The sequence below is a fragment of the Palaemon carinicauda genome, chromosome 19, assembly GCF_036898095.1.
Source record: "Palaemon carinicauda isolate YSFRI2023 chromosome 19, ASM3689809v2, whole genome shotgun sequence".
Classification (NCBI taxonomy): domain Eukaryota; kingdom Metazoa; phylum Arthropoda; class Malacostraca; order Decapoda; family Palaemonidae; genus Palaemon; species Palaemon carinicauda.
The window spans coordinates 66869291-66879327 of record NC_090743.1 but is presented as its reverse complement, the minus strand read 5'-3'; the positions used below and the strand labels follow the sequence as shown (position 1 = coordinate 66879327).

At 42.3% G+C, this 10037-nt stretch overlaps 1 protein-coding gene across 1 annotated transcript; it reads right to left on the bottom strand.

The window, feature by feature from the left end:
* Positions 1 to 3150: 3150 nt before the first annotated feature.
* LOC137659043 (uncharacterized) lies at positions 3151 to 3863 on the bottom strand. The gene is made up of 2 exons (XM_068394136.1): positions 3803 to 3863; positions 3151 to 3593 (listed from the first exon to the last, which is right to left on the bottom strand). The coding sequence occupies exons 1-2, from the start codon at positions 3861 to 3863 to the stop codon at positions 3151 to 3153; spliced, it is 504 nt and encodes a 167-aa protein (XP_068250237.1).
* Between the last annotated feature and the right edge of the window lie 6174 nt (positions 3864 to 10037).

Genomic DNA, 10037 nt, shown 5'->3' with positions numbered 1-10037 from the left:
TTCAAAGCTTGATGAAGGAAATTATTATGTAAAGTACCAATATTAAGGCTTCATGTTGGAAGTAAGGTTGCAAAGTACCGATTTTAAGGTTTGTTGAACGAAGAACGGATGCAATACTAACAATACTGAGGGGTAATGGAGGACATACAGACACAGAGTACCAATATTAAGGCTCAATCTAGGAAGTACAGACGCAGGGTACCAAAATTAAGGCTTGATGGAGAAAATAAGGATGAAAATTATAGATTTTAAGGCTCAATGTATGAAGTACAGATGCGGAGTACCAATTATAAGGCTCGATGGTAATGTACGGATGCAAAGTACCAATTTTAAGGTTCGATGGAGGAAAAACTGATGTAAAAGTACGAGTTTTATGGCTTGATGGATGAAGAACAAATGCAAAGTACAGATTTTAAGGTTCGATGGAGGAAGTGCAGATTCAAAGTACCAGTTTTAAGACTACATGGAGGAAGTATGAATGCGAACTACCAATTTTGATGTTTGATGGAGGAAGTACAGATGTAAAATACCGATTTTAAGGCTCAATGAAGGTAGAACGGATCTTGTAGAACAGCGGAGAGGGGTTCACTCTCTCAGCTAAAGTTCTCAATTTTTGGCGCTTAGCTTTTAAAACTTACGTCTTCTATAATTACATCTATTGAACAGTATATTGGACGAGGTTTTAAAAACTTACGTCTTCTATAATTACATCTATTGAACAGTATATTGGACGAGGTTTTAAAAACTTACGTCTTCTATAATTACATCTATTGAACAGTATATCGGATAAGGTTTTAGCAGCAAACAAAAATACAGCTCGTCAATACAGAGAAAACAGCTATAATACAGGATTACATTAATCACAATAGGGTTCATTTCTAAATAAATACAAGTCAATAAAGAAAATACAGCAATGGTACAGGAATACATTAATCACAATAGGGTTAATTAAAATAAATACCAGACTTGAATCTTTTCCCAATGCCAATTCTATTTCAGGTTCACTTCAAGAGAACATTCATAGAAGTTGCTAATAATAGTTGTCGAGCCAAATGTGTGATTGGTCCTTCACATGTGGAGAGACACTCCTAGGTCACCGCGTCAGTCAACACAGCAAGGCAAGCACAGATGCTCACACCACTGCGGACAGTCATGCACTGCCACGGTCCAACACCATGACATCACTCCATCTGGCGCGAGATGCCCCTCTCTGCCAACCATTCATGGAGCTAGATCATAGCTTTGCCCATATAAAATTTATGTTTTCGGCACTTAGAATTGGTCATTGAGAATGTAATAAGGGAAACTAAATGAATCTTTTTGGGTTAACAAAGAATGCTATAGTTTCTTTAAAATAATATATTATGGAGTATCTTACACCACCCCCATTTGGTCATGGGCTAAATATTTCCATAGATACGACATCGCTTAGGTTACTTCATTCAAATGACCTTGCTAATTTTCTTTTCAAATAATAAATTCATTATTTACAAATGCAGCAAGCAGCACTTGGCATTCACTCATTGCACCTCACATAAATAACTTTATATCATCCCCTTTATCATTTTTCAAGAGAAGGTACAGTTTCTGCACAGGCCTTCAAAACTCACCATTCTCAGTCTTATTCAAGGCTTGACGTACGTGACCGACAGTGCTCCGAGAGACCTCCATGACTTTCCACAGAGGCCAGCTGCCTCAGGGAAGCAGCTCGTCCAGCATTAGAACAATGACAATGTCACACTTTGGGACTAACCACTTCTGCCACTCCTGGAGCAGGGGGAGATACTCCATTATCCACCTGTGCCAGAATTCGTCAGCAAAGAACTGGGCTTGTCCCCATCACCTCTTCATGTACATGTCCCTCTTGCATGTGGACATGAAGGGATCAAGCGATCCTTTCAAGGTAAGGATCATGTTTGATGTGAGAGGGGCAGGGCAGTACGAGTCGTCTTGATCTTCGTCAGAGGTTGGCTGCTAACGGCAGCCTCCACTTCGCAGACCAGAGTGTGAAGCATTTCGTCAGACGTGACTTGTTAGAGACAGGTCGCTGTGATTGCTCATCGGAGGGTCCTGATCAGACACTCCGACACCCCACCGAAGTGTGAGGCATGCGGTGGAGGAAAGTTCCACATTATGCCTTGGATTGAGAGTGTCTCTGATTTCTTCTTCGTTGAAGCCATGGGGAGCTTCTCTTAGCTCTCATTCCGTGGCCACAATGTTGGTCCCATTGTCTGATCACATTCTCTTGATAGTCGCCCAGCGAGCAATGAACCGCCTGGTGGCATTGACGAAAGAGTCTTGTTTCACTGAATTGATCACTTCCAGGTCAACTGCTCATGAGGTAAGGCAAGTAAAAATAGCACCCAAATGCTTCACTGTGGACCTTCCTTGCTTCACTAAGAATAGTCCAAAGCAGTCCGACTCAGTGTTAGTAAAGGAGGGCTCATCTGGACAAAGCCGGTCAGAAGGCAGTTCACCCATAGGAAGACAACATAGTCTGCGACAGACCAGGCATACTCGGATGACAGTCTTGACTATCACATTTCCTCGGACGATCCAGTATTTTGTCCTCTACTGAGTCCTCAGGTGGTTTTGGCCACAATGCCTGCAGGACTTGTGCATAGCTCTCACCATAAGCTTGACTGCCGGAGAACTGCAGGGTAGGATGATCAGATGCTTGGCTGTATCTGCCAGTGTTGACTTCTGCAATCGACCACCGACGTGGAGTAATCCATCATCTAGAAATGGTCTGAGCTTGATTAATTTACTAGACTTCTTCAGCGATCTTCCCATCTTCAAGATGGTGCTTAATTCTTCATACTCTTGTCTTTGGGTCAGTTCCCAGATCAAATTCTCCGCATTATGCAGCTCTGCACTCGAGAGTCAGTTGCTGCTGTATGTGAGAGCCTTCTGCGTGCAGCGAATAAATTTTATCATCCACACGATGGCCCTGACAAACTTCAACCAGGAGGAGAATCTCGTTGCTATCGATTCAATGAACGTTGGTTCTTTTTTTGTTACGCCGAAGACCGGAGATGTCTTCACCTCGGCATCTGGATCAAGCTCTCCTCTGAACCTGTCTTTGGGCATGGTTAGCCAGTGCTTTTCATCCATCTTGAGGATATCTGGTCCTTAAAACCACAAAGATGACTAATGGAAGTCACCGATGGAGAGGCCACGTGACGTGAGGTCTGCTGAGTTCGCATTAGTATTGATGTATCTCAACGCCATAGCATCTGATGCATCTCTAATGAGATTGACCCTATTGTCCACAAAGGTCTGATACCTCGCAGTCAGATCTCCAAGATATTTCAGCACTGATGTGCTATCAGTCCAGAAGACTGACGGAATCAGTTTTAGATCGAGCTCAGTCTTCAGCTTCGAGTTCATTTGAGCAGCAACAACAGCTGCTGTCAGCTCAAGACGAAGAATGGTGGCCCTTTTCAGACGGATGACTCTCGCCCGTTCCATAACGAGAGTATAATCTATCTTTCCGTCGACACTAACTGCATGCAAGTGATATACTACACGATAGCCTGTCTGACTTGCATCTACGAAGTGGTGCAGGTGAAGGGTGTCAACATCTCCAAAGTCTGGTGGTATGAAGGAGCTTCGCAGTTGGAACTCTTCCAGTTGTGATAGCTGCGTGAGCCAGGTCTTCCATCGAACAAGTTCATCAGCAGATATCTCATCCCATGAGATCTTCCTTCAGCACATTTCTTGCAACGGGATCATCCCTATCAATGTGACTGGAGATAAGTAGCCCAAGGGGCCGTAATTCGATGCAACAACGGAGACACACCCTGTGGGTTGAAGAGCTTGTCTTTCAGGATGATTCTGAATATGAACACGTCTATGCTCATATTTCAATGGATCCCCAAAGCTTCTTCAGTTTGGAGCTCATCTTTATTCAGGTTTAGGACAGCACCAAGTCGTCTCTTTCTTGTCCAGCGATTACCGTCAGAATTCGCTAGCTACTGGAGGTCCTTTGGTTAGGGTGGAAACCCCCATGCCCGCAAAGGTTGATCAGATCTCTGGTCAGTTTGATGCATTCTTCCTCAACGTCCATCGCCTTGAGGAGGTTTTCAACGTAGAAGTAGTGGTGTATAGAGTCACAAGCTTCTTCGTTGTACTTGCTTCCAAAGTCCAGGGCCGTCATGTATAAGCAGAAGTTAACGATGCTCGGTGATGACCTTGCGCCAAAAATGTGGGACGTCATTCTGAAGATTTGCAGTTCCTTTTTGGTGTCACCTTCTGGCCACCAGAGGTACCTCATGCTGCATCTGTCTTCTTCGGGCACCTTCACCTAATGAAACATCTCCTGCACATCTGCTGTGATGGCATGTTTACCCTCTCTAAAATGCAGGAAAATGCCCGTCAGGCTATTGGTGAGGTTGGGACCTTGCATCAGATGTTCATTAAGAGATGTTCCTCGGTGCCTTGCCTTCAGATTGAAAACCACTCTGTCTTTCTGTTTGAAGGGATGCCTGACAGAGTGGTGCGGCATAAGCCATACGCGTCTGTCCTTCCTGTCTAGCTTAATTACAGGAACCCTTTCGGCATAGCCCTTATCAGTATATTTCTCCATCTGAGTTACGAAGGATGTCTTGTAAGCTTCGTCATTGTCTAGACATCTTTTCAAGCTTCAGGCTCGTCGAATCACCATATTAACATTATCAAGTAGAGGAGTAGAATCTTTGAATGGCAACTTGGTCATGTACTTTCCGGTCTCCAGTAGGACCGAAAGCCTCACAACAGAGCTTAGTTGGGTATGCGCTTTGCTCATTGGTAATACTGTGGCGTTGCTTCAGAATGACTCGGTTCAGGGTCGTGTCTAACCCAATCACTGGCTCTACCTATTCGTGGTCCGTTGGCATGCTTTGCAGCTCTATGTCTGCCTTATGTGGCCATCTCTTTAGCCAGTCCAAAAGCATCATGTAGTCCGTCAATACGCTAATCTTGTCAGTAACAAAGACTTTTTTTACTCGTTATTCCTCCTCACCTCTGTTGATGTTACTAAGGGTGAGTATGACCACTTTCTTGCAAGCGAACGTACCGGCCTCTGTCACCATGATCTGGTTCCAAGGCCTTTCATTACACCTAGCCGATCTATTATGCTCCTTGTGGCTAACGTGGGTGCAGCTCCTCCATCTATGAAGCCGACTGTAGGGCACGTTCCATTTACCATGATTGTGATGAGCTTCAACATTGTATGACCATCCAGTCCTCGGTCAGTGGACATTGTGTGTACGTGCCCTATCATCGCAAGAGTCGAAGCCTCTGGAGCGGTTTCGGTGTTAGTTCTAACAGACGGTGCATTGCTAGTCATCCCGGCCCCTGCTTTATGCTTGTCAGATGTCTTGAACACAGTTGCTATATTGGAGTTCGCGCTGTCCCTTGTAGGGGTCTTCTTCACATAGTGTAAGAGCGTGTAATGCGTCCCCAAGCCGCGCTTGGATTCTTCTTTACAGGCTTTGTAATTATGCGCGACATTTAGGCATGCGAAGCAGAGTTTAGCATACACCACAGCATTCCAGCGGTCATCCAAATTCAGGCTTTGGAATCGGTGGCACAACTAAATTCCATGCTTATCTTTCTTACAGTATATGCAATATATCCCCTTGTCGGAAGGAGAGCTGTGGTGGACGGGCAAGGATTTAGCTTTAATTAGCTTGCTCGTGCTCTCAGGTTTGCCCTTGGATGGATGATAGTCGCACATGTGGTACTTCAGTTCTTTAGCGGCCAGTGCCTGTCTCTCCACAAAGGTGATCAAGGCTGGTAGCTTGTGTTTCTGTTCCAGGTACTTGGAGACCCATCTTACCCGGAGAGGGTGAGAGAGCTTTTCCACTATCTTTCTCATAGTTTCTTTCAGCTCAGTTCTGGTGTAGTTGTAGGTAAGAAGCATAGTTCATTAAACCTTCACTATCCCGTGCTGGGATTTCCTTCCATTCGAGAAGCTTACGAATAAAGGCCTTGGTAGCATTGACATCTCTGCCATAGAATTCACTCAGCTGCTTCCAGGCTTTATCGTACCCCATTTTCGGTGGCGGGTGTAAGCAGTGTTTTATAAGGTTTCTCGGAGGCCCATCTAGGATGATACCGGTGGTTCATCCTGCACTCGGCATCCGAGGTATTGTTCTCAATGTTCCATTTGAAAGATATCTTGAGCTGATTAAATTAGGTGAAGTCACCCCTAAAGCACTCAAGTTTAGTAGATGGTAATAATTATGTCCACGCTAACTCATTGTTGCTTGAAAAAGTGCATTCAAGTGTCTTAAGCACTTGCAAGATGCTGGCCAAGGGATCAGTGACAGAGCGTTCAAACATGGCATGTCGAGATGTGAAAGGAGTCTAGGTGGGATCCAATGGCGGTGAGAGGACTTCCATGGGTGTAGAAGGGCATTGTTGTCCTCTTGTATGGTCTACAGGGCCCTTGTCTGCATAGTACATGGATCATTCTCATAGTGGTGGGCGACACTTAGCCTCCATTGCTCGATCCTCAACTCCTTTTCAATCTCCATCCATGGCCTTTACACTGGTTATTCTTATGCCCTCCGGCATATGAAGAGACTTCCAAACCACATCCCAACTCTCGTGCTTCAGATTTAATTTCCTATTCAAGCTGTTGTCTCTGAGCTTCGAGCTAGGCCTCCAGCAATGCAGCTTCCACTAGACCTCTAGCGGCCGGATCCTCGGCATCTCTTTGATCAGCGAGTTTATCAGCTTCAGCTTGCTTCTTGGCTGCACGTTCTTCCAATTCTAAGCGTGCCTTCAGTTGAACCTTGGCTAAGTTAGCTGGCACTTCCTAACAGCTTTCGGCGGACCTCCTTTGTGTCGCTCTTGGATGACGTTCTTGATTTTAATGATCTCTCCGATATGAGGAAGATGTTCTCAGCTCACTGTCAACATTCAAAAAAGATTCCCGCATTGAAGTCAGGTTACAATCAGTCGACTGAGACCCACTCTTTTGGAAAGATCTAAAACTGTAGAACACCAGAGAGGGGTTCACTCTGTCAGCTAAATTTCTAAATTATTGGCAAGTAGGTCTTGAAATTCACGTCTTCTATAATTACATATATTGAGCAGTATAACTTGTATATCGGATGAGGTTTTAGCTGCAAACAAAAAGAGAGCTCGCCAATTAAGAAAATACAGCAATGATACAGGATTACATTAATCACAATAAGGTTCATTACAAAATAAATTCAAGTCAATAAGGAAAATACAGCAATGGTAGAGGATTACATTAATTGTAATAGGGTTCATTACAATAAATAACAGACTTACATATTTTCCAAACACCAATTCTATTTGAGGATCAGTTCAAGAGAACATTCACAGATGGTGTCATTAATCGCTTGCGAGTGATTAGTTGTCGAGCCAAATGTGTGATTAGTTCTTCACACACGAAAAGACACTCCCAGATGACTGCGTCAGTCAACACAGCAAGGAGAGTGCAGAGATGCTCACAACACGGTAGACAGCCTTGCACTGCCCTGGTCCAAGGCCATGACGTCACTCCATCTGGCGCGGGATGCCCCTCTGAGCTGACTAATCATGGAGCTAGAACATCGCTATGCCCATATAAAATTAAGTTTTCATGGGTTAACGAATAACACAATAATTTCTTTTAAATAAATACATTATGGCATATCTTACAGATGCAAAAGTACTAATATTAAGTCTCAATGTAGGAAGTACAGATACAAAGTACCAATTTTAAGGTTAGACATAGGTATTACTGATGCAAAATACCAATATTAAGACTTGATAGAGAAAATACAACGCAAAGTGCCAGTTTTAAGGCTCATCGGAGAAATTACAGATGCAGATTATTATTGTTATTATTATTATTATTATTATTATTATTATTATTATTATTATTTCTTGCTAAGGTATAACCTTAGTTGGAAAAGCAGGATGCTATAAGCCCAAGGGCTCCAACGGGGAAAATAGCCCAGTGAGGAAAGGAAACTATGAAAAATAAAATATTTCCAGAGCAGTAACAACAATAAAATATAAATATAGATATAAACCCTAAAAACTGTAACAACACCAGACAAAGAGAAATAAGGTAAAATAGTGTGCCCAAGTGTACCCTCAAGCTAGAGAACTCTAACCCAAGATAGTGGAAGACCATGGCACCGAGGCTATCGCGCTAACCCAGACTAGAGAACAATAGTTTGATATTGGAGTGTCCTCCTACAAGAGCTGCTTACCATAGCTAAAGTGTCTCTTTTACACTTAGCAAGAGGAAAGTGGCCACTGAACAATCACAGTGCAGTAATTAACCCCTTGAATGAAGAAGACTTGTTCGGTAATCTCAGTGTTGCCAGATGTATGAGTACAAGGAACAATCTGTAAAACATAGGCCAGACTATTCGGTGTATGTGTAGACAAAAGAAAAGTGAACCGTAACCAGAGATAAGGATCCAATGTAGCACTGTCTGGCCAGTCAAAGGATACCATAATTCTCTAGTGATAGTATCTCAACGGGTGCCTATTGCCAATACTAAGGCTTGATGGAGGAAGTAAGGATAAAAGTACCAATTATATGGCTCGATGGGGGAAATACGGATGCAAAGTACTAATATTAAGGCTCAATTGGGGAAGTATGGATGTAAAGTACCAAATTTAAGGCTGAAAGGAGGAATAACTGATTCAAATTTAGCAATATTAATACTCGATGGAGGAAGTACGTGTGCAGAGTACCAGATTTAAGGCTTGATGGAGAAGGATCGGATGTAAAAATACCACTTCCATGGCTCTATGTAGGAAGAACAGACGCAAAGTACAAATTTTAAGGCTTGATGTAGGAAGTAGAGATGCAAAGGGTCAGTTTTAAGGCTCAATGGAGGAAGTACAAATGTAGAGTATCAATATTGAGATTCGATGGAGGAAGTAAGGGTGCATATTACCAATTTTAAAGCTACACGAGGGAAGTACAGATGTAAAGTACCAATTTTAAGCCTAGATGAAGGAAAATGGATGCAAAAGTACCAATATTTAATCTCAATTGATTAAGTACAGATTCAAAGTACCAATTTTAATGCTCAATGGGGGAAGTGCGGATATAAAGTATGGATTCCAAGGCTCGATGGAGGAAGAAGGAATGCAAAAATAAAAATATTAGGGATCCTTAGAGAAGTATATGCAGAGTATCAATAATGAGGCACAATGGAGGAAGTAAGGCTGAAATTTTATATTTTAAGTCTCTATGGAGGAAGTAAAGATACAGAGTACCAATATAAGTACAAAAGTACAAATTTTAAGGCTTCATAAAGGAAGTACGGATGTACAGCTACCTTTTTTAATGCTTGATGAAGGAAGTATGAATGTAAAGTTTCAGTTCTAATGATGCAAAAATATCAACTACAAGGCTCAATGGAGTAAGAGCGGACGCAAATGTACCAATATTAGGGTTCAATGGAGGAAGTACAGAGGTTAAGTAATAATTTTAGATCTCAATCGGGGAAGTACGCATGCAAAGTATCAATATTAAGGCTTGATGGAAGAAGAACGGATGCAGAGTACCAATTTCAAAGCTCAATGGAGGATGATAGAATTCTGGATACCTTAAGGTAAATTCTCTGGGAATATCACCTTAGTCAAATATGCCCTAGGAAGCTACCCTAAAGGAACTTCCAAATATACCCTAGGAAGCTACCCTAAAGGAACTTCCATCAGGACGACATGGCCTGAGCCCAAAAAGCTCTATTTGATTGTCCTATTTATCCTGTTTTGTACCAAGGAAGATTATTAGTTAGAAATTGAAGGTTTATAAGTATAATTTTGAGATAGTGGCGTTCAAAGTTTTTCTTTGTATTTTTACTAACCTATTATTAATATATCATGATTGTTATGGATTTTATGTTCCTTTGTGGATATTAATAAAAAAAACAATGTTATTTATCAATATTTAACCATAAAAGAAGATCTTTTTACTTAATATCTTGCTCCTTTACGCGAGACTGTCCCTCCTACATCCTCTTTCTCCTCCACTAACTTCACTAATATTGCCGATATTACCCACTTCT

Coding starts and splice junctions, on each gene's coding strand:
- LOC137659043 (XM_068394136.1), bottom strand. CDS start 3,863: ATGAGCATAGACGTGTTCATATTCAGAATCATCCTGAAAGACAAGCTC. Junction 3,594..3,802: donor CAAGCTCTTCAACCCACAGG/GTGTGTCTCCGT, acceptor TCATACCACCAG/ACTTTGGAGATGTTGACACC.